This window comes from Accipiter gentilis, chromosome 5 (assembly GCF_929443795.1).
Source record: "Accipiter gentilis chromosome 5, bAccGen1.1, whole genome shotgun sequence".
Classification (NCBI taxonomy): Eukaryota; Metazoa; Chordata; class Aves; order Accipitriformes; family Accipitridae; genus Astur; species Astur gentilis.
In genome coordinates, this window is record NC_064884.1 from 2,089,885 (window position 1) to 2,113,838 (window position 23,954).

The 23,954-nt window shown below is 54.6% G+C and overlaps 1 protein-coding gene across 5 annotated transcripts in view; it reads right to left on the bottom strand.

Annotated features, from left to right (window-relative positions):
* The window catches only part of LOC126038705 (protein CEPU-1), a 350,563-nt gene that overhangs the window by 129,621 nt on the left and 196,988 nt on the right, over nucleotides 1-23,954 (bottom strand). For 2 of the 5 annotated variants that reach the window (XM_049800798.1, XM_049800800.1), the window contains exon 2: nucleotides 11,440-11,524. In XM_049800798.1, the coding sequence (XP_049656755.1) occupies nucleotides 11,440-11,524 (85 nt within the window). Of the gene's footprint in view, nucleotides 1-11,439; nucleotides 11,700-12,096; nucleotides 12,179-23,954 lie in introns of those variants that run through there. The other 3 variants (XM_049800801.1, XM_049800799.1, XM_049800797.1) reach the window with 3 other exon arrangements.

The window sequence follows — 23,954 nt, forward strand, 5'->3', positions numbered from 1 at the left end:
TCCTTAGCGCTAAGATGCTGCCAGGGAGCATATGCAAGGAAGGGAAGCATTACAGCGCTTTGCTTCTGATCATCAGTGTTTTGAAGGGTTTTCTTGGCCTTAGTCGCCGGCAAATTTGGCAAGAGGTTTCCCAAGCGCTGAGCTGGCAGTTGTAAGAAAGAAGGTGGCTTTATCCAAGACACAAAAATCCAGGGAGATGGCTTTGAACTAAAGCTGACGGGGGGAGAAACGCGAAAGGAAACGTCCTTGTGGGCACAGCAGCTGCTTCGGAGGGAGCGGGGAAAATTTGTGGAGATGAGGGTGAGCTCAGAGGAGAGTTTTTCCCAGGCTGCAGGATCGCAGCCTGGAAGGAGGAGAACCGAGGAGGGTAGGCTCCATCTTTTTCCTCCTACCGCTTTAAGAAAAGGAAGCTTTGACCCCCTCCTCTCCTCCCGGGGGAACAGCGAAGAAGCACGAGATGCTCGTAGCCTGCAGCCTCGCCAGTGTGACGGGAAATTGCTCTGCCCCTGCTGGGATCCGCAGCCCCGGCCTCTAAGGGGAGTGATGGATGAAAGGGAGGAAGAGGAGGAGGAAGCTGCGTCTTAAGGCTCTGCAGCAGCAAATGGCCTCGGCGATTAAAACCGAGTGGGCAGTTGTGTATCACTCTGGATTTTCTGCCTGTTTCATCACTAGCAGTGACTCAGGAATATTCTTCGTCACCCTCAAGCGAGGATATGATCATTTTCTGCCACTTGAGATGAAGCTAATTTTACAGCAGCTTAGAGAGAGAGAGAGATGTCATGTGCTGATTTCTACACTGCCTGCATCACACATCGATGCAGCACGGCAAGGCTATAGGTGCCGACTGCTGGAAGTTATACGACCCGATACTAGGAGAGAAACACCAGGGGAGGGTTGTTTATTACTGCAAGGGTCCCTGAAAGATGAGAGGAGAAAAGCAGTACAGGATCAAGCCTCCCCAGCAAGGAGAAAGACAACTGCATCCCCTCTCCAGTCAGGTTTGTTAGGAGGAGAAGCATCCAGACCGCCTGAAGGTTTTGAATATGCTCCTAATAGGACAAGCGTGCTGAGCAAGACTGATAGGCTCAAAGGACAGCTCTCTCCGCTCAAATCCAACCCAGTCCCCGAGAGACCGATTTTACCGAAACCGAAGCCTGCTGCGCGAGGAGCCCACGCTCCGGAGCGAAAAGCGTTTGCCGTGCCGGTGCCAAATCGCTCCCTTGGCGCATCAAAGCCCGGACCTGGCTGGGCTCCCCATCTCGTCCTATGTGCGCTTCCCACGGGGCTGGGACGAGATGGCAGAGGAACCGGTGCCACCACCGGCGCTGCAGCTGGACCGCCCGGGATCCTGGCTGGGAACCCACCAGACCTACAGCCACATTCAGATGGGTTTTCTCGCTCGCTGATGGGGCCATTTATTTCTTTTCGAGATGCAAAAGCTGCCTTCGCACCAGGCCCTGGCAATGCCTCGCTGGGCTCCCTGCGCGAAGCCGCGGTCTCCCAGCCACCGGCCGGCATGTGATTCCTTGACAGCCCTGGCTTCAGGAGCTAACTGGCAGTGGTAGCTGCATTTGCAGGGGAAACGGAGCGGTACTGCCAGCTTTTAGTGACAAAAGGAGTGTTTATAACAGGCGCGGTGACAGCTGTCCGAATGCCACATTTATTTACAAAACGTTAGTTAAATTACTGACAGTTGGCGCTGCAAAGGGAAGCTGAGAGGAAGAGCTGACATCTCCCCAACGCGCTAATTCGGCAGCCCTGCGGCGTGTCTCTCCGCACGCCGCAAGCCTTCAGCCTCCCGTTCCGCCGCGGGCCGCAACCCCCTTGTGCTCGGGACATCGCTCCGCACCTTCCCTTCCCGCTGAACCTGCAAGGGGCTCGTGCCGTAACTCCCACCGACCCCGGAGGGTCGGTCCCAGCGGGGCGGGTGAAGTTCCTCCCACGCGATGCGCGGCCATCGAGCCTTCGGTCTTTTCTAGAAGGACCAAGAGGTTGTTTATCGCCCCGTGATCTCTTCGGGCCTCGGCTCTCTGTTGAGACTACTTAGGGCAGTGCCGCTTGGATGGACGGAGGTCACCAGGTGGACCTCTGAATGGCCAAAAACGGCTGGCACGCTGGTCTCAGACTCATAGAGGTGTCTGAGGTGAAGGGCCCCGTGTCTCGCGAAACGATGTCAACAGTCTGCACGCTGCTGGCTTTAAACCAGCAAGGAAATTGCAGCTGCTGTCCTCCGCGAGCCAAGGACAAGCGGAGAAATTCAGGAGACCCAGCTGACACGCACCAGCGAAGGCATCTCCCTCAACCAACCACCTCCATGACGAAGCAGTAACAGCCCAAGACGGGATTTGGACCTCCTGACCACGTCCCACCCTGCCGCAGAATACAAGAGAGGGCAGAGGCTTTCTTTAATTTCCTGAGTACACAAGTCAAGGCTAACAGATACCTTTTGCTCCTCGTGTTTGTAGAGGACTAAATCGCATCACTTAACACACACACCATCTCCAAACGGCTCCCTCCCAACGCTGCCACGTTTTGCCCCGACTCTCACACTGTGCAAGTTTGCTGAGCAAACAGGGTCACGACGCGCATTGGGCAGCCTGAAATTCTGGCCTTGGAAAACATAATTTCCACATCAACTTTGTCCGATTCAAAGCAGAACAGCTCCCCCAGCTAGAAGCAAGCAATAGGAGGGATGAAGTGTGATGAAAAAATCGACTCCAAAAATGTAAAGCAGTTCAGAGTTGAGAAGGGAAAAACTTTTTTCAGCTAAAGGGAAACTCTGCGTATCCAGAAATCCTTCCCTTCTGAGACCGAATGAAATCAAAATTGCACTATATCCTATAAGACATTTTAAAACCCCAAATCTCACTTCAGCTAAATCAGAGCGTTTCCTGTAAAATTTGACAAGATGCTTCAACGAACTCATAAAATCAGATCAAAAGAAAGAAATACTATATTTCCAACCAAATCTGTCCTTTTCCCAACAAAGAAATTCTAAACCAAACATTTTCCAGCCAAGGTATGCAAGAAAGAAATGAATTTTTTAGTAAAAAGATCTGTTTCAGAAATAAAAGTCTGTATTTTCTTACGTAACAAACTGTACAAGTCGGAATATTTTAATAAAAGTACGAGAGGCGGGTCCTTGCCTAGCTCCCTCTGAATTGCAATGCAAGACAAGCATCAAACCTTTAAAGACTTGGAAAATACTTGCTCAAGTTTTCACCTAGGTCACTCTTCCTTTGAACTCATCAAGAGCTTTGTACTGGACCATGAGAGAGGAACAGGGATTCAAGATAATAAAGATTATCCTGGAGTAAAGCCCTACACCTATAATTTACAGCATTTGGAGGACTTAAGGGTAAGAACCCAAATATGCCTTCAAATACTAGTGCTGTGCCTATCTATATGTCGAAACCATCTTGGGTTTTGGAAGTGGCTCTGAACCTGGAGCTGCCCTGCTCTTCTTTTGTACCTTTGAGAATTTGCTTTTCTTGACAGCTTTCTATCATGCTTCTCATTAGAGATGTGTAAGAAACGTAAGTCTGAAAAACACAACGGTTTTGCTGAACAGAGGATGTGAAGCTGGGAAAATAATGATCTCACCATGAAAAAAACCCCTAAAAAAAAAAAATTAAAAAAAAAAAGAGACTCAAAAATCCAAAGTAATGAACGTTTGGATCATGTCCGGGGCTCTGCGTGTGTCTGATAAAACAGACGCAGGTGTCAGAGCCATTTATGGTTGCAGGCGCAGAGCCGGTCAAAATCTCCCATCTCTGGGAAAAAAAAAAAAAAACCTGTGATATTTCACCAGCTGCTCATGTTGGAAGGTGGTTCTATTCCTTATTTACTCTGTCCTCATTAACATGCAGAGCTGGACTCGCACGTCTCCTGTTTGACCCTTGGAGTCCTTTCCTATTCAGCACTCTCCCCAAAGGTGTCCCCACCTCCAGGCCAGGCTCAGCTCTCCAGACCTTGTCCCCATCTCCCTGACACTGGCTTTTCCAGGGGAGACTCCAGCTGCAAAGTCAACTTTGCCTTCAGCCTTTCCGTACCCACCCATCTGCTCTTCTGCCTCCTCACTTTGCATATAAACTAACGACTGCTTCCCAGCATGACTGCTGGTGGTGAGAGCCAACACCACTCACTGCCAGCTGAAGAATCCTTATTTAAGGCAAAATTTTTAATATACTAATGATTAAGACACACTTGGCATTTCAGCAGATGCTGCAGCATCCAGACAGCTAAGCCCAAGTCTCAGACTTGGCTCCTTCACAGCCTTGCACCTCTGAAAAGTAAACCTAAGGAGAGCAGAAAGTATTTCCCATTTGCTTTGCAAAGGCGCCACGCGCAACGACGAGCAAACTCTTTCTGTTAGGAGAGGGCTGTCTGCATTGCTATTCCACATGCAACCTGTCAACAGTGCGCACACTGTAGCAAGACGAAAACGCTGTCTTCCAACCTGATCCACAGTCCATTACAGTTAGGATAAAGACTTGTGGTGACATTAATGAGCACTGGATCAGCCCCTTTGTCGGCATAAATCTCCCTATTGCGTTGGGGGGATTGCATTTTCCCATTTGCTTGTTTGTTTGGCTCTGTATTCTCATTACAATTTCTATTAGCCCCTTCTTCCACTGATGCAGTCATAGATTAGTTCCTTCCTGATTTTCCCCTTTCCTCCTGAAGGAAAATACGGGTGCCTGAGCTCAAACTGGCAGGTTTAGGCGGGTCTGGGAGGAGGAAAGAACAACTTTGCTAGATCAAGAGGAGGACTTTTCCAACAGCATAAGTTGCAGTAACTCCAGCGAAGCCAGCAGAAGAGACAGGGATTTAGGCAAGCTGAAGACCACCCACATCCCCGGCCCACCTCTCGTTACCGCAGGCGCGGAGCTTCCAGTTCACAACGTGCAATGCCAAGCAGCGGCGCGCTCGCTGCCCAGAGGACTCTGCCGAGGCAGAGCAGGGCAGCGCGGGGCCAGCGCATCGGGGTGGCCAAGAGCTAGAGATGAGCCCAGTTGCCATCCCTTGCGCTGTCACCCGCAAGCGCTTAGGTCCGAGGCTTAGGTTAGCTCACGGTCACGACGAGAGCAGCTTCTCAGCAGAGCCGGGGGCTGCGAGTAGTCCCACGGTCCCTGATTTTGCTTCGGGCTGATTCTGCTTTCCTACCTAATGACCATCCATCCACCCACCAAGCAGCTCTGCAGTGTCCCAGCCATACGCCGTATATCCCTACAATAACAACTCCCTGGCACCTCCAACTGAAAAATGCTCCCAGGAGCCTCTTCAAACTCCAAGCAAGGGCAAGACACTGGTGGGCATCCGTGGTGCCCTCCAGTAGGACACTCTTAGCATTTTCCTTACAGAGGGATGTCTCCTGCCACAAAAAGACCGCAATGCAAGCTGATGACTCACAGAGCCGGAGAAAAGGAACTGTTGCGATTGCCACACACGAATATACACATTTATAGCACCTAGGAGGGTGCCTAACGTCACATGAGGAGTTAATAACAGGGCTAAGAACTGAACCTCCACTTCACAACCCCAGCTTAACGACTAGAAACACCTCCCCTGCAACCCTCCACCGGCCAGCTCCGTCACCTCCAAGGCTGCTCCAACCTGCCTTCCTCCTCGCCTTTCTTCCTCCCCATCAGCCCTCTCCATCCCAGAGGAGCAGGGTACAAGTCTGTTTGACTTAAATCTTTCCAGAGCTGGGAGACCGGAGAAGCTTAACCCTACGATGGAGATGACAGCTCCAGAAAAGCACGCCTGTCCCCTAGGAGACCCCAGCCCAGACAGCTCCAGTGAACTAGAGGCAGCAGCTCTACCAGGAGAGCTATAAAGGGAAACCCTCCTCTGGCACAGCAATCAGGAGCTTGTCTCATCTCGGATGGAAATTGCGCTCAGGAAAAAAAAAAAAAATAATCCATGCATATGACAATTTTTTTCCCCACTTTAAGCTGATTCCATCTCCGAGATGGGAGAGAGGTGGCGAAGATTTGCTGACATGTCACTTTAGCAATAAACTCCTCTTTCAAAAACATGCCATCGCAAGCAAAGCAATCGACTCGCAAGCTACAAACAGCCGCGAGCATCGCACGTGGGTGCCGCTCGGGGCCTCTGCAGCCCCTCTGATGGAAGATCTCCAGGAACACGGCAAGAAAACCCTGGCCAGAAAGGAGGACCCAGCGACGATGGCAGGAGGAGAGAGGCAGGGGAGAAGCGGCACTGGGCGCTGATGGGAACAGAAACTCAAGTCCTAACCCTCAGTACTGCTCCCATTTGCACTGATTTCCCGAGTAAGGGCGTAGGTGCAGAAGAACATCCTCTCTCCCTTCTTCACCTTAATATAAGGAGGGTCACCACAGCCCTGAATTTATTCCCTAGCCCTCAGGAACAAAAAGGAGAGAGGTTTGAAGGAGAAGGTGAGCGTGCTGGATACTGAAGGACTCAGGAGAATAAACTTTTGTTGTCAAGACACGAGTCGACGGCTTAGCTCCATCCGCACCCCATTCCCACGGGACCACTTGGAGGCTGGTACCACCCAAGCCCAAGGACTCAGAAGTCCTTCACCACTCCGCAACCAAGAAAAGCAAGGTAATTACACCTTGGCCTCCGCAGCCTGCAAGCCCAAGCTATATCCCCCCGGTCTGGGCTTGGGAAGCGGGCAGGGAAGTAACCAGGAGCTTCAGTCTCTGCCGGGTGAGACTCTGAAATAAATAATTGCAGCAAGATGAAAAATACCGGGTACTGGGCTTGGAGACCATCTGGACGGGACGACTATTTCACGGGAGCAGCGTGCCACAGGTCCGACCTCCGGGGAAGGAGATGCACGCCGATCCAGCAATAAGGAGTTTGGTGGTCGTGCAAGGATGGGGGAAATCAGCTGGGTAGGGCGGGAGACGGGAGTGCTGCCATGAGCAGCACACAACTCGGGGTGTCCTCGGGGGTGCCGGCGTGTGGGAAAGGGCTGGACAAGCAACATTCCCGGACCCTTTCGCGAACAACCTCACCTCTGCCCTGTCTTGCTTTCCTTATTTGCCTCAGGAGCCCAGTCCTGTGCCCAACGCCTGGCACTGCCCCGCGAGCCCCCCGCGGCTCAGCCCCGAGGCTACGGGGACGGCAAGCACTGCTTTCTCGGGGATGGAGAGCCCGGAGCGGGTTCTCCTGGCAGGCTTTCTGCACTCATCGACTGCAAACCACAAAGGCAGCTGCCCAAAACCTCAGCGGAGAATCACCATCGCTCAAGCCCTGGCAGGAGCAGCCCTGCCTCGGCGCGGGGGGAGACACAGAGCCTCCCCCAGGACCCGAGCGAAAGCCGCATGCTGGAACACACCACGCTGTTACCCTTCAGAGACCGGCCCTGTTTTCCACATTACACAATAACACCACAAAAAGGCAAATTCCTGTGAATAAAGGGGGAAAGATGGGGTAGCAGAGAGTCACAAAACCCAGACCCATTTCTGAGAAAGATTCTTTTCTGCTTCGCAAACAAGCACTTTCTGTTTGCATCCGTCAAACAAACATGCTTGATTTTGTTTTGTTTCGCGGCCAAGTTATCACTTCTCCAAAATTATTTCAAGAGCACAACAGGGGCAAAGTAAATTTGCAAAACAGGCTTAGGTAAACCGTGGCAGATCTCAGTGGCAAACTGCATGACCCTTTTCAAAGCCTGAATGGGAAACGTCAGGGTTAAAAAAAAATAAAAATAAAAAATGCTTTGACTCACGTTAAACTCAGACTGGACTTTTCACATTAGAATCAAAGGGGGAACAAATAAAGGCATTGCATCACCCTACCAAGAAAACCAGAGGAGACGTACAGAGGAGCCTGCGAAAGTGGCGGCCCTCGCCCTACAGCCAGATCTGCTCGCCATCTGCCTGGGGCACCAGTGAATTCGGGGGGATACCACGCAAGTGCCTGTGCATGCTGATGGGATCATCAGAGCCTCGCCGTGGAAAGCGCTGACTGATGCCAATTAAAGGGAAATCATAATCAAGCCATTTGTTTTGGTGCTGAGAGAACTGCTCCAAAGGTCTCAGCAACGCCTGGACTCGGTTCAAGCGCTGCATGGAAGTTCAGGACGGGTCTCCTCCAGCGTGAGCCAGTTGCTACTGGTGAGGGCAGATGCTGTCCGGGCGCGGTGGGAGGGGACGCAGACCGGCCTCATCCTCACGCCGTGGCCTCGCGAGATCCAGCAAGAGAGCCAGCTCTGACCTTCGCACGGACGCGAGCCCTCAGCTGAACCCCAGGAGCGGGAGCAGCCCCAGCTCAGGGACCAACGCATGCACCAGTAGAAATGCCAAGCTGTCGGACCCAACGCCCACAAGCCCTTTTCCCATTCCTGCAGGTTTTGCCACATCCAGGAGCAAATCCTGCCCCTCCTGTCCCAGATGGCAGCTCTACCCCAAGGTCTAAACCTAGATTTAAATTTAACACGGTGATCTAAAGTGCTGGTACCGAGGCAAGACACATGACTGTACCTTTCAGCAGACATCACGAGTCAGAAGGAAATATCTGAACATCTCTGGTGACTCTGGTCCTAAACTGACTCCTAATGGTAGATTTACGGTAGCTGGGTTTGCAAGGAGCAAAGCCTGAGCCCTTCACAACGGGAGAGTCTCCTCGCGGCCGTCAATCCAGCTTCTTTCTCAGCCGCCAAATTAGCTCTGCTCGGAGGGGCGGCGGAGATGGAGCTGAAAAGAGCCTTGCTGGCAGGGCACCGCTGCTCGACAGCAGCTTGGGGTCCTCAGCGCCCCGCCACCCCGGATAAAATAACCTATTTCCACCAGCCAGGCCCTCTCCCTCGGGGTGGGGGGGGGGGCAGGGCTTTCTGAGCGCTTCAGAGAAGCGGCAACTTCTGCTGCTAAGTTCTCAGCTTGCTCTCCCTTTTGTTGGCTGTGAAAAACAAGAAGGGACCTCTGGAAACATCTCTTTCCTTCCAAATCCTTGGCTGCGACTCGCTGTCCTCCCACCTCGCGTGGAAACGAGTCAGAAAAGAGAAGACCCTATTTTTTTTTTTTTTTTTCCCTTCCCGTGCACCCTTCCCCAACTGCCACCCTTGCGGGGCCGGGGAGAGGGCAGGGCTGCTGCCTCTATGCCGGGCAGGAGGTGACCGGGAGCAGCGGCGGGGTCTGCCGAAGCCCTTTCTGAGCAGCATTGCTATTCTGAACAAGTTAACTCCTCCACAACGGATCGATGGTTACGTTGGGTTGGGGCTGGGAGGGGAGCGGGCAGGAAGATTCACGCTTCCTTGATTTCCTCCTCTGGAAGCGTGTGGTTTTCACGCGCTTTTCTCCTCTCGGCTCCTGCCACGGCGCAGCACGGCCGCAGGGACCGGGACCTACCGGGGGATGCAGCCGTGTACCCCTGCCTGCCGGACTAACCACTCCCACCTCAAACCAGAAGGAAAATGTCCCAAAATGCCAGCGCAAAACACAGTCCTCCACTTCTCCGGCTACCAAAGCAGTGCACTGAGCCAGCAGTAGCAGCAAGCCGTTAACTTCCAAGAGCAATGCCCGCTCTAGGGGCAGGACAGCGGGAATATTCATCGGCACAGCGGGAATATCACCGGCACAGCTTGCATACCTCAAAACCCACGTGCCCGTCCCCCGGGGCGCTCTCGTATGGACCGCCTGCGTAGGGACACGGACATCCCTTGCCACCAGACCGGCTCTCCGGCTCAACCGGGATGCACGTACGGCAGCTCTGGGGTGATGACAACCCGCTGTCCGCCCTCCCTCCCCAGGGCCACCTTCCAGGGGCAGGATTTGTCCCCCTTCCCACCAGGCCTCACGGACAGAAGGAAAGCATCCCTCCTGCTGACTCACCTCAGCTTTCCTTTGTTCTCCACCGAGCACCCAGTGCCAGGGCAGAGCGCCGGCACGATCCGTGCCGGAGACCCTGTGCCAGAAACCCTGTGCAGGCCCCCACCAGAGCACGAGCAATTCGCCTCCTTCCAGTAAGTTTGCAGAGCACCCGTGCCCAAACCAGCCTGCTGCTGCCGCTCTCCCGTGTATTTTGCTGCCCAGACCCCCGGTAACCCAAATCCTTCCCTCTTTAATACCCTCCATGGCAAGATCTGTAGGATTTTCGGTGCTTGGGAGAACCCAGTGATTCAGGAGAGGAAAGGAGCTACTTTTTTTTTTTTTTTAGCTCGGCAGGGCAAATTCCTAAGCAAGATACCCTGTCCTCCACCCTCGGCCACCCATTTCCAAACCTCTTTGGCCAGTCGTGCCATGACGCAAGACAAATCTGGAGGAATGGCCACAACACAGCTCCCTCCCTCCCTCCTGGGAACACGCAAGGGCTGGGGGGGGGGGGCAAGAGGCTGGGCTGCAAACAGCTGAGTTGCAGGAAATACATGGGGAGGGGATTCACGTTTCCAGGGGCCAAACCGAGCCCGTGGTTTAAGTCCTCCCACCTTTTGAAAAGAGACCTGGCTGAAATTCCTCTTTAGTTTTTTTTTTTTTTTTTTTCTGCCCTGGCTTGGCCCTGCTCCACTCGCTGGCGTAAAGCAGGAGTGCGGCTTTCACCGCACACACCCAGCTGGCCCCGCAGATGTTAGTGTCACCTATGCAACACGCAGGCGGAGGAAAGTCACTCCCGAGCATGCCGGAGTTGCAAGCGCCGCTTCCCAGCGCTGCAATTAAAACCTGGCTTTTTATTTTTAATGTCCCTATCAAACATCCTCTGGGATGACTGCGCCCATCTGCTGCGAAGACAGGGACGAGTATCTGGGCATTAGATGTCCCAGAAGTTACGCCGATCAAAATTACGGTTTCCTTGGCAGCCCCTGCACCCCCCAGATTGCTGCCGCAGGCGACAGGACCCCGGTGCAACGCCCAGCCCCACATTTCCCCCCAGCCCGAAGAGTTACGACCCCCTGCCTCCGGAGCAAGGGGATTTTTAAGGAGGGCAGCACCAGAAGGTCTGGATGCGTGGAAAAGGCACGAAACCCTACGAGGTGGAGGGATGGGGGTGGGGGGGGTCAGCAACTCCCCCTTTCCCCAGGCTGGGATGGTTTGACACACACGAAGGCCCCCCAGGTGCAGAGTGCCGTTGACCCCCACCCAACGCGGCCAAAGCGCCCGAGCCATGACGACCGATGGCAGGAGCCAAGCCCGCGCCTCACACCGGCGTAGGGCAGGGGGCCAAGAGGGAATCGCGCTCTCCTGTTTTTTCATCCCCCAGTAACTTTCCCAGAGACAACCGGAGGGTAGAGGGGGGCTGAGCCGAAGCCCGGTCCCCCGGCACCCAAACCTCCCTCTCGGCTTGCTACCCGGCACCCATCCTGCGCCGCCCATCGCCGCGACGCGTCCCCCGTGGGGAAACTGAGTCACGTCCCCGAAGGCGCCGGCCGCCCTCCCCGTGCGGGGGGACCCCCCCGGTGCCCCCCCCCCCCCCCCCCCAACCCCAAGGCAGAAATCCAGCTGCTCCTACCTGAGCGTGGCACTCTCCCCTTGCCGCACAGTCACGTTGTCCATAGCTTTGGGGAAGGTGGCATCTCCGCTGCGCACGGGCACTCCTGCGGGCACAAGGAAGAGCAGCCTGAGACAGAGGACGACTAGGCACCTCCAGGGCAGGGCTAAGCACCCACCGACCCCCATCCTGGGCAGCAGGGACTTTTCCGACCCCCGACAAGGAGCGAAAAGGAAGGGGTGGGGGGGGGGAGAGGAGGGATGGGGTGCCTGTGGGGGGGGGGCGGGGGGGAGCAAAACCACCGGGGCGAGCGATGCGGAGCTCCACGGAGATCAGGAGAGCCCCCGGCAAGGCAGCCTGCGAGCGCTGAGCCTGCCGAGCGGCATCCGGAGGGAGTCCCCAGTATCCTTGGGTGAGGGAGGAGGACGGGAGGGCCGGGGGGGAGGAGGAAGAGGAGGAGGAGAAGTGGCAAAGGTGCTGGACGCTGGGCGAGCCGGCTCTTCCCGGGAAGCAGTCCGAGGCTCACTTGGGCGCGGAGGTGCCGGGGGAGCCGCCCGGCTGCGCCCCGCTCCCGCACACTTGTCCCGAGTTCGCAGCTCCCCCTCCGCAGCGCGGAGCGGGGGCAGTCCAAAAAAAAAACCAGGAAAAACCAAAAAAAAAAAAAAAAAAACCAACAACACCCCCGGAGCGAGCTAGCAAACGGGTCCAGACGCGAGAAGGCAGAGCGGGCGAAGGCCTCCAGCGAGGCGCCCGGCAGTCCCTTTCCTCCGGTCCCGCCGGCGGGTCCCAAAGGCGCCGCTCCGGGCGCCGGGCTGCAGGATGGGGAGAGGGGTCTCAGGATGCCGGAGCCCCCCAGCTGCCCTCAGCGGCTGGAGGACGGGGAGCGGGGGAAGGGGCGAGGAGGAGGAGAAGGAGGAGGAGGAGGAGGAGGAGGAGGAGGCAGCAGCATCCCAGCCCCGCCGGCGCGGCTGGCCGGCAGCATCCCCGGGCGGCGCGCAGGCTGACTTCCCGGGGTTGTCATGGCAGCGGCTCCATCACTGACCGGCACTTTGGCTTCCACGCACACCCGCGCCCACCCCGCACCCGCAGCCGGGCGGGCGGGGAGCCGAGCCGAGCCCGGCGCCTGCCGCACGCCAGGCTTTAACCCCTGCCGCACCGCGCTCCTCGGGGGACGGGATGGCGGGACATCATCCTCCCCCACACCCCCCCCAAACCCCTTTCCGACCCCCCCAAACCCCCACTCCCCTCGCTTCCCCGGCGTGCTTACCTGCACCCAGCACCGGACTACCCCTGCCATAGACCCTCCTCTACCTCCGCGCCGTCCCCTCCCCAGGCGGCAAAGCCGTTATGCAGGAGGGGAAACTGAGGCACGCAACCGTTCCCCCTCCCGCCCCTTCCCCAAGTCAGGCGGGGGGTGACGAGGAGAGGCAGGAGCATGCCCTCCTGGTCCTCTGCACCTCACAGACACGCAGCGTGAGCTTAAGTGGCAAATTCCTCCCCAGCTGCAAGCACGGTACCCACGTACTTTTTATCAGCTCATAATTTAACAAATAACGCATTTGCTTATGCCTAGTAATTCCTCCTTCCCTCCACTAGCGGCTAAACACATTAATATTTCCAGGCACAGTTTCATGCTGGTAAAAGGTGCCGGGGAGCCATCCTCAGAGCACAAAGTCCTGGAGCCGCTGAGCAAGTGCAGAGCCAGCAGCCGAGCCGCGGCTTTCGGGGCGCTGCACCCCTGGAAGCCCCCCCAAGAGCTGTGGCAACCCAGCGTGAGGGGAAACCAGGCCTCTTCCACCCGCTGTCCCCAGCGACTTCTCTGCGACACAGGACCTCATCCAAAAGTCCTCCCTCCCTCCGTTCCCCACCGCGTGCTCGGCAGCTATTAGACGGTACCACGGGGGTTTTTTTTGATTAGGGGTTTTTTGGGGGTTGTTTGTTTTTTTTTTTTTAAATCACCGCCAACCTGAGCTGGATTCAAACTGGTGACCTAGATGTGAAAGGATCCATAGCCCGTTACTAATCCCTGGAGCCTCTGAATCCCCTGTAAACTACTGCTTAATTCACTAACTGTGCTATTTAATCTCTAAAACATTATGAGCTGTGCCGGGCAGAGGAAACACTCAATCAAATAAAGCTTTATTATTATTGTGCGTGCTGATAGGTCATATGAGAAGGGGATTGCTTTGCAAGTCTCTCTACTTCTTCCTCTTCCGAAGGCTCTCTGCTCCTTGACTTCAGTGCTGGCGGGCCACGCTGCCTCGAGTCCTACGTTCCTCCAAAGGGGACAGCAGCTTTCCCCAGCGCTCGGCAGAAGGAGTTTAATCTCTGCAGCCCGCTCTGCTCCCGACCCCTCTGGCAGGGGAGGGGTAAACGCCCGCCTTCAGCAGCTGCTTTGGGCCCCCAAATTACGTGGGAGGGGCCTCTAAAACCTCACTGCAAAAAGCCCGACCATCAGCGGCAGGCTGAAACTCCTCGTAAAGGGTTGAGGCGTTGCACCTGGGTGGGCAAGTCAGCGAAGAACAAAAGACGCCGCTTTTGCTGATCGCTGCGGGGTCCAAGCACCCCCGGCAGGATGGGGACCCCACCGTGCTACCCGTTCGCTGCTGGCGAACGCGCCAGTGCGCAGGACCTACAAGCCATCGCCACGCTCATCACGCAAGAGCTTGCTCTCTTTGTGAGGCCGCTCCTTTGGACGGGCAGAGACCATCTCCTGTGTCAGCAAAACCAAAGGGATTCCAATAACCACAGCCAGTTAACCTTTTAACACAGCGTTCGGGTCTGGACTGCCAGAAGCATCTTAAATCACGAGAGAAAGCACCTGCCTGCACCGAAAGCGCGCGAGGTTGGGGCGGAACGTGACCCGCAGAGCAGCTTCGGCCCTTGCAAGGGCTGAATTTGCCCACCGTTAGAGGAGATCATCAGCTTTGTTTGAGAATCCCAAAGAATTTAAATCCAATATCGCCAGCTCCTGCATACGACAGCCCAGCAGAATCCCTGGTCTATCTCCCAGCCTCCGGCTCTCCCTCTCTTGCATACGTACAATGTACATATAAATCAGCCTGTCACAGCTCGTCTCTTTTCTGACAGCCGTAATTGCTTCAGACTATAAAAAAATACCTATAGACAATAAACACAATGCACGAAAACAGCAAAGAGAAAACGAAATCAAGGTTCCTTTAAATAATTCAGTTGCTCCAGCAGCAGAGGAGCCAGCAACTGAGTCCAGCTGTGAAGGTTCAGCAGCCAGAGAAAGAGAGCTTTGTAGCCTCCTCTGGGGATGAGAGAGTCTTTTTTCCTTCGCTGATTTTTGACCACAGCAGAAGAAGAGTCTGCCGTACACGGGCTAAGCCGCTTGCAAAGCAGCACCTATCCGAGCACGAAATGCAGCCTCTTGCTTTCAGCTTCTTCCCTTTCTTCCTACTTAGATAAAAGTCTTTTTTCTTTCCATGGCGAGCAACAGGCAGGAGACAACCAGAACGAGCAAAGCACAGGCACGCTCCAGGTGTATATTTATCTCCATATCTATCTCCTCAACCTCCTTCTCTCCAGCAAGGCTAAAGGCCCCCCTCTCCTGGCAGAGACCACAAACAGGGTCGCACAAGCAGGGAGGGCTGGCATCGCTCGGGACTGCGGTGGGAAGAGGAGCAGCGGCACGGATGGAGGCAGGGGAAGGATTTCCCCTGGGCAGACGGCAACTGGCAGGGAAGACTCCAAAATCACCGACGGGGAAGGGATTAGAAGGAGCGAGAGCCCGTGGGTTTGCTTTGCAGAGGAGCATCTCTATCGGAGCCATCGGAGAGGCGATAGCTGGGGAGGGGGGAGACTTGCAGGCAGAGCAGAGAGCTAATCGGTCCCCCAAAACCGCCCACGGGGAAGAACCGTGGTGTTTGGCCCCGGGCCGGCGTTTCCCCCAGCCTGCTGCTAGGGACCCCGGCTCCTTCTGCAAGGCCTGGGAGCCTTCCAGCAATCGCCGCCCCAATCTCGGGCTTTTTGAGCGAAACCAAGCCTAAGCATCTGATCTGCAGATTTGAGTGGTCCCGAAGGCTGATAACCAGATGCAAAACTGCAGTTAAGGTTCCTCTCTCAAGTAAAACAACATGATTGCCGCATTTTTTCCCGGCTTTCTCAGAAACATCTAGCACAATTCTAGCATCTCTTTTGCGTGTAGCTGCTTGCAGGGATGGCTGACAGACCCTCCCGTACCACATGTGCCTATATACCTGCCTGCAAACCTATATACGTACAATACCACACCTCCCCACACTGAAAGATTTTCATTCCTGGGGTAAAAAAAAAAAAAAAAAAAAAATTACTTTCAATAAGTAGGTCACAGCAAGGCAATTTGTACAGCCAGATTTTTCTTTTAATTCCCTTTTTCCTTTTCAGGAAGCTGATAGATGGCAATCTATAACCCCAAAGTGGAAATTTATTTTTAATCTGAAATTGCCAAATATGATCAGAAACATAATTTATGCTCGAGCCATTCTCATTCCTTCAAACTGAAAACATGATTTCATAACCCCATTCGTGCTATCGCGTACCACATTATTCTCCAATAAGCCCGGAGTTGCAAAAAAGTGCTTAATTTTCTTGGCATTAGTCAGGTGAGTGACACACGATTCCGGGGGAGCTTTTCCTGAATAACTACTGAGCCCTCAATGTCTACAACCATTCACCACAGACACAAAGGACGTGGGCTCCCGCTCCGCTCACCACGCTGACTCATTTATTCCCTCGTTAACGGTGGCCCCAATTAAGAAACAATGATTGAGAGCCTTACTTGGCTGGAGCCATTTTGAGCCCTTCTTGCCCCAAAGGCATTCCTGTGCCGAGCTGGAGAAATTGCCCATTCAGGGACATTTCTAGGCCAGTTTTCTGGATGCAAGCAGCATCCTCATGGGCACTCAGCCCTCAATCCCTTACACCGAAGGCAGGCAGTGACTACCCGCACCCTCTTCACGGTGCTTAAAAACAACGCAGGAGACCCCATTAATCCCCACTAAAGATGCCATTAATATTTAACTGGCATTTATATAAACTTACAGTAACCGTCCTATTAAATTCGAATGAAGTGTGCTTTTGGGAGCCTTCCCCTAAAGCCACGCCGGGATCTGCTGCCCTGCTGCCTGCTCTGCCTGCGCTATGCACCAGGCGCCTCGCCGTAAAAAGGAACATATAGTTTGCCCTTTAAAAAACTGCTGGGCTTGGGTTTGTCGCTTGCTCTCATCCGTGCTCAGGGCCTTGGGATTTTCAAGCACGAGTTAACTCCTTGCAGGGCACCCCGGGCTGAGCTGCGCTGCCTCGTACTTGCTGCAGCCAAGGGGCTGGAGGACAAGCCGCCCTGCAAAAGGTTGCAAAAGCCTGTCCCAAACTGGTGCTTCGAAGCCAAAGCCAGCAAAGGATTCACCTCCTTGCAACATCTCAAGAGGTAACCCAGAAGATGCCACCTGAGAAAGAGGAAAGCCTCGTCACTAGGTGCCAAAATACCCCATATAGCGCTGCCATCCCTAATAACACACAGAGACAGACGACAGCATCCCTGAGGATGCTCTGATGGACGTTACAGATGGGCCAGGCAGCGCTGCAGCTTGGACCTGAGCTTGGGGAGGGATGCACAGCAGTCCCTCAGGTCTGGCTTTTCCGTGGGGATTACTCCTTTCTCCCGCGGTTCTCGGCGCATGAGCCTTTTACAGCAGCCCAGCCAACACAACACGCATATTTTACAAAGTGACACCTCCGTATATGCAGCCGTAATATGTGACATCTACACAGGGAGTCTAAAAAAAATAAATATGGAGGGGATACTGAGCCACGCTGGCACAGTGAAAGTTATGAACTGGGATTGATCCTTGGTACAAGTCAATATTGGTTTTCTATAAATCCGTTCCGTCTTGCATTGTTGTGAGGTTACGTCGCTATATTAACGCCCCGAAAGGCACGCTTTACCCTCGCTCCGCACCCACAGCAGCGTTTGATCAGCATGAATCAGGTGCCAGCGACAGCTGACGACGTCAGATAAAACCATGCCATTAGCCATCTAATAGCATTTTATAAGCGTATGACATTAACCCAGTGCTCTACAACTCAATCCACTCTGCGCTTTAACAGGAGTAAGCGCACACGGGAAGAACGAAAAAGCTGAATAGGCTGAAAAGCCAAGCCAGCCGCACCTCGGGTCCCACCGCGGACATTTGGGAGCTCCAAACCAGCTGCCTTAAATGTGAAGACGTGAGCTTCTCCCCCCTGAACTTCTGCCCGCAGTCTGGGGGCATTTGTGAGCTCTGCGCTGGATAACCCTTTGGAGGAGCAGCTCCAAGAGTTGCTGTGCCTTCTCCCGGGATGGCCCCAAACAGGACACACCACGCCAAGCCTTCCCCAGCCCATCTGGTTATCGACACAGACATCCTAAACTCCAAGGAGAAGCCAGAAGGTAAATGTCCCTGGCTGATACTGGACCATCGCCACGTTCAACCCCCCCTCCGCCTCCTTTTCCCCAGCGCAGCCCTTTCCTACCAGAAAGCCGCTCGGTCCACACAAACCAGGCGGAGCAGGCACCGGGAGAGGAGTAGGTATCTTGATTTTAGACCACGGCGTTCAACAAAGAGCACATATTAAGAGCAGAGCCCCCGAAATCCCTCTTTTGAAAGCACCGAGCACGCTCAGCAGCTCTCAGTGAAACCCCAACCCACTGCCAGGTGTTCGGCATCTTTGAAAAATCAGACTCTCCTGGAGACACTGATTTGCCTTTTGCCTGCAGCTGCCTTTGGACCTAGATCAGTCACCTTCAAAAACAGGGTGGCGAGATGCAAGCTTTGCTCTCCGACTCCCTAACAGCCACAGCCAAAAAGGGGCTTCTTCAGATGTACCTCAAACCTGAATGCCTGCACTTTCGCGGGGCCCATCTTTTGCCAACCTTAAGTCTCATTTCCCAAGGCGCCGAGGTTGCCAAATTGCTCGAGCGCTCCTCGGGAACAAAAGCCGGGCGTGCTGCTGTCTGCCTGTATCAATTTTAGTTTTGCCACTGGTCCTCTGACCCTTGCAGCGCTATGCATCCAAGAATAATATTAATAATAGTCATGCCATTAAGCAAGATGCTTGGTTTGAATCGGAAGATTTTGAGAAACGATCTCATAAATTTAATTCCCGGGATACCATCTTTGAGCGTTAACAGGCACAGTTGCCTCTGAATTCTGGGAAATGAGCATAATTATATGGAGATCGACAAGGCACAAATGCCAAGAATTCTGTTAACCTTTAATACTGCAAAAAAACTCTCCCCTTGTAATTATCTCTTTCCTTTGTCTTAAATGTTACTGATGAATATTTAGTGGGATAAGCAAATAAAAGGAGACTGAGGGGTGCATGGAAGCGCAGCCCTCTGCAGAGTAAGGCTGCAAAGCTCTCAGCGTCGCTGCGGGTTGGGGCTGGGGACAGCCTGGGACCCCGGCTCGCAGAAACTGCCACGTGGGGCAATGACACCCCCGTGGCGACACGCAGCCACCGCAGAGCCAGTGGAGGGTAATCTGAGTTACGCCAAAATCCAAATTAATTCCCAGCACTGCTGCAAATGCACCTTCACCCAGGCCCGTGGTGTGGGCACAGAGCGGTCCCGTGGCCCCCAGCAGGATGGTTTCAGGTGCCCTTTCTCCGAAACGAACTTTGTCTTGGAATATAACTTCCTGGGTAAAAAACACATCACCTTTCAAACATATCCTCCCTAGGGTTGCAAATGGCACTGCCCTCTTGCTGCACATCGAGTCTGATGGAAAGAAGATTTTCTCCCGGCGTGAACTGCATTAATATCTGTCACCACTCTGGCATTTCTGCCTATAATGATGAAAAATATGTGCAGAGAATGCGGGGTGCTCTCAGCATCGCCTCCCTCCCCATGAAGCGAAATTAGAAGCAGCTGCTGCTCCTGTTCCCGTCCTCTTTACGGCCCTACGGCATTATCTCTGGAAGCTTATTATTTGGGAGATGGCATGGGGATAACCGAGCCTCACGACCTATCCATATTCAAAATGCGCCTTGCTGCAGACGGGGGCTCAGCTCTCCCCTCCCCTGAGCTGGAGCCCAGTGTAAAGGTCACTCTCCTCTTTTAATGTCGCGTCAGACCGACTGCTGCGTGAACGAGGAAAAGAAAAAGGCACATCTCCCCCGCCGGACGGAGAAAACCCATCTCCGTCTTGGGAGGCGCGTGCCAGCACGAGACGGTCGGGCTGTAACCACCTGCAACGCCAAACGCTTTCCCACCACCGTCCGGGAGCCCTGGAAGAGGTGGAAGGAGCTTCCTCCTGGCTTTGAAGATGACGCTTTCAACCGCATCCCAGGCAGCGGACGGATCGGCAGGTTGGGACGAGCAAGGAGGCAGCAAATCCCGTGCCACGGAGAAGGGGGATGGCAGCACGTCCCTGCGCTTTGCCCCCAAACGCTGCAGGCAGCAGGGGCAGCGAGAGGATACACCGTCCGTGAGTGCGCCAGCCCCAGACACAAACGCATCCCAAATTAACCGACCCTGCCCGGGCCACAGAGTTCGCGAGCTGGTCCACCTCGGAGTCCTGCAGTCCCAACCGGGGAGGCTGGGTGCCACGGGAGAGGCTGGAGCGAGTCTGCAGAGCAAACGTTCCCTCCAGCCTCAAAGAGAGACCTTTACAGAACCCTCCTCCCTCATTCCAGGAGGAATGAAGCCAAAGCAGTATTTATTCACAGAGGACCGGGGAGAAAATGAAATAAAAGAGGTTAGCTCATTAAGTATGACACCTACCCCTCCCAAGAGAGGTCTGAGGAACCAGCTCTGCTTTCGCCAGAGGAGGAACATGTGTCAAAGCCCAGAGCCAGGGCTGCTAACGGCAGCAAGGGCTCCAAACCCACTCGAGACGGGCGACACCACAACCGGCTCAGGACCTGGTGTCCCAGTTGCCCCAACCACCCCCCCTCCCCAGTTACTTTTGACCTCAGGACACGGCAGATGTTTTCTCTCCTCCCTTCCCTCTTTCTTTTTGCCTGCCTTCAACTGCAGCGAGCTTTCTAGTCTCCAAGCTGCTTTTATGCCCCTTTAAAAGGTTATAAAAGCTGTCTTTATATTCCAATAAAGGTATATAAAAACAACCTTTTTCGCAGTTCAATAAATGTGGTTAACTTTTCCCCCCATTAATACTTCTTAACTTGGCGCCGCGCGCACGCGCGGGCTGCCACAGGGCCCAGAAGAAGGACGGGGCTTCGGGCGTCGCGCCCCGAAGCAGGAGACAGCAGAGCATCCCGAGGGAGAAGGACCAAGAAGCCGAGCTCAGGTCAGGCTGGGGGCACCAGGCAGGTCTGATGCCGTGCAGAGAGAGGCCTCGCGACCTGAGCTGCTGCCCAAAAAGGAGAGAGATGCGGCTACAGCGAGAAACTAATCACCAGCTACCCTGTGCCGGTGAACTTACTCCGAAGAAAATACCTCCTGAAAGCTGGCTTGGGCCCAAGGAAGGGCTACGCGGTGGCATGACAAAAATTCAAGGTCCAAGGGACGGACTACGTGCGTCAAGGGGCGAGCAGTGGCCCAGCAGGGTTTTGCCTCTCCTGGTAAAGCCCCCTTGAAGGTAAGCGACGATAAACTCCAGCCAGCCTGGTCAGCAGCTTTGCACGAACTAGCCGGCAAGCCACAGCATCTAGGACCGGGCCACCTTTCCTCCTGGGTGACACGGGACAGGTCCCTTCACCGCTCACTGGCAACCCCCTGCTCTTTGCAACGTCCGTTTAGACCTTACGGACCGTGGGTCAGGACCCATCCCTTTCCAGAGCATCACTTGCCACACGTCGCGTGATGGGACCCTGCTCCCCACCGCAGCCTCCAGACACGGCTCTAATTATTATTTACCGTTTGTGCAGCCGTCCCGTGGCTTGCAATCAGTCTTTCTCAAAAGCGCCTCATTCCTTGGAAGAGGATCTAAACCCATCCTGCCGCCTGTCCAACAGCCTCTCCGGGCATTAAAACAAGGAGGTTTATTATTTTTTGTGACAGCCTGTTCTGCAAGGTGAACACAACTTGTATGAATCAAACCGACCCGGATTTCATACATCATTCCCCAGCACCACCAACATGAAGGGCAGGAGGGGGTTCGGCTGCCGAATACAGAGCAGAAGAGCGTGTTTATCCGCGGTGATCTATTAGTGATCGGGAAGCCGCGGGGCGCTGGGACCGTAGCTGCTGGCACGACGCTGCCGGAGGGAGAGGAGCGGGAGAGATGCGAGTCCATAAATAAGGCGTGCCTGGCACGAGCAGCTATCGGGAGCCAAAATTGAAGCCCGGCACCGAGGCAGCGAGAGCCTTTCCAACTCCCTCATCTAATTTATCCCCTCGTACCGCGGGATGGGGACCCAACCGGCCGGGGCAGGAGATCTTGCAGGCTTTTGCCACAAGGCTCCTTGCCGCTGCCACGCTCCCTGTCCCAGCTCGCTCCTTCCCAGCCCAGCAGGCAGGCTGAGCCCCCGCTGCTACCTCCAGCTAATTAATAGCTAATTGCCATTACCGGGCTCTTTTCTGAAGGCTGCAGGAGAACGATGAGGGCAAAGGGAGAAGGTGAGCACGTGGGGCTCCCTGAGGAATTCAGAAGTGTTTACAGTCCCTGGCACAAGAAAATCCATACTCATCTTGGCTCCGGGAGGCAGGGCTGCCCTCCCACGCTCCTATTAGCAATTTCCAATCATCTTTTATTAGGCCTGCATTGATTTGCTGCTCATTTCGGTGGGAATGAAGGCCTAAGAGCCTCGACCCGGTCTCAGCTGAGGAATCCAGGCGCGGAGCCGACGGTGCCGCTAGCAGCGCGGAGGGGAGAGATGGGCTGGGATGGATGGATGCTGACCCGGGTTCAGCTGTGCCGTTAGCAGAGCGGAAGCTGCCATTTCAGAACAGCCTCGTACATCTCGCTGCGTCTTATCCCACAGCCCGTCGGCACGTGTGGAAGAGGGACCGAGGGCAGGAGGGGCTACGGGCTCCTCCTGATCTTTCTTTGGGGAGCTTCTTCCATGCTGGGGAGGGCGATTTTTCCCAGCAGGGATTTCTGGAGCCCTGTCCCTGCCTGCTGGGAGAAGTCAGCCGATCCTACGCTCCCACGTAGAGCAGCTTCAGGGCCAGTTATAATACCTCCCAGGAGAAGCAGGCTCCTAACGTTACATTTCTGTTTCCAAGCCAACATTTCCAAGTAGCTTGTGAAACACAAATTCTGTTAGGAATCATCTGAATATTTTGTTCTGATAATGCCATAACACCAGCGTACACATTAGCACGCGCACCACACAGAAAGGAGTATTTGAATATCAAAACAAAGTGAATTTACAGGGTCTTTTTTTTTTTTTTTCCCCTCCTGGCAAAGGCATCACTGCAAGTTATCAGTTTCCAACTGTTTGCACCACAGCTTTTCCATGCGTGTCCCTGCTGTCATCAAACCTGCTGCTCCCCGCACCCCGTGTCCTTAGATAACCCGAGATGTGCAGACACGGGTACAAAAGGACCTCACGGCCCCCGGGGAGCAGCCCCCAGTGCCAGCAGCAAAGCAAGCAGGGTCCTCTTTGAGCCCTGCAGAGGAGATGGTGGGAGATGCAAACCTCCGTGTGTCTTGAGCCTCAGATATATCCCCCCCTGCACCCAACACCACCCACCTCATCCCACCACAACACCCACCTCATCCCGTCACAGCACCCACCTTCTCAGCAGAGCGAGGTGGGCAGGCAGTAAAAGCCACAACTTCGCTGCATTTAGACTTAATTAGACGTATTTTTTAAAAGAAAAAAAAAAATACCCCCACGTTTAAAGAGCGACAGCCACTCTCTACAACACCCCGGGAAATATTAAAATGGGAGAGCCGATTCAGAGGAGAGCAGTTCACAAACGCCTGCGGTGAGGCGGATGAAAGCCAAGGGCCGCAAGCCTTGGATGTGCCTCACTTCAGACGGCGCGGGGAGAAAATACAGACGCTCTTAAAACTCTGCCCCAGATCTGCCAGCACAGAAACTTTAACTCCGCTTTGAACCAAGCAACTGAATTATCTCCCCGGGAAGCGGCTGCCTCCGGGCAGCGTTCGAGAGGCGACGGGGAAGCGCAGCCCGGTTCCTCGCTGCTGCGGATGGTGCCGGTGGCCGAGGTGACGATGCTGCCGGGGTGACCGTCACCGAGCCGGGCGATGCTGGGGCTACCGCACTCGGGACCCTCCAAGGGATGGGTTAAGGGGAGAGGGGGCTCTCCCCAAATTTGCCCCGCGTGGGGAGGCCGGTGCCGTCGTCGGGTCAACTTTGCCACCGGGAAACAAGGCTTCGCTTCTAAGCAGAGGTCTCTGCTGCCAATTACGAGCGCGTAATGAGCGAATCGGGTCTGATCCACAGAGCCCGAGAGCGGCAGCTCTTCAGCTTTGAGACGGCCCGCAGCTTACTTAAGGATCTGCTGCCCATTTTTTCACCCTCTTGGTTTTTTCTCTATACCTCCAGGCAGTCAGGGAAGAGGACAGAGAGATGAAACCTGGAAAACCACGAGACGCGAAGCCCTGCAATGAGCACGC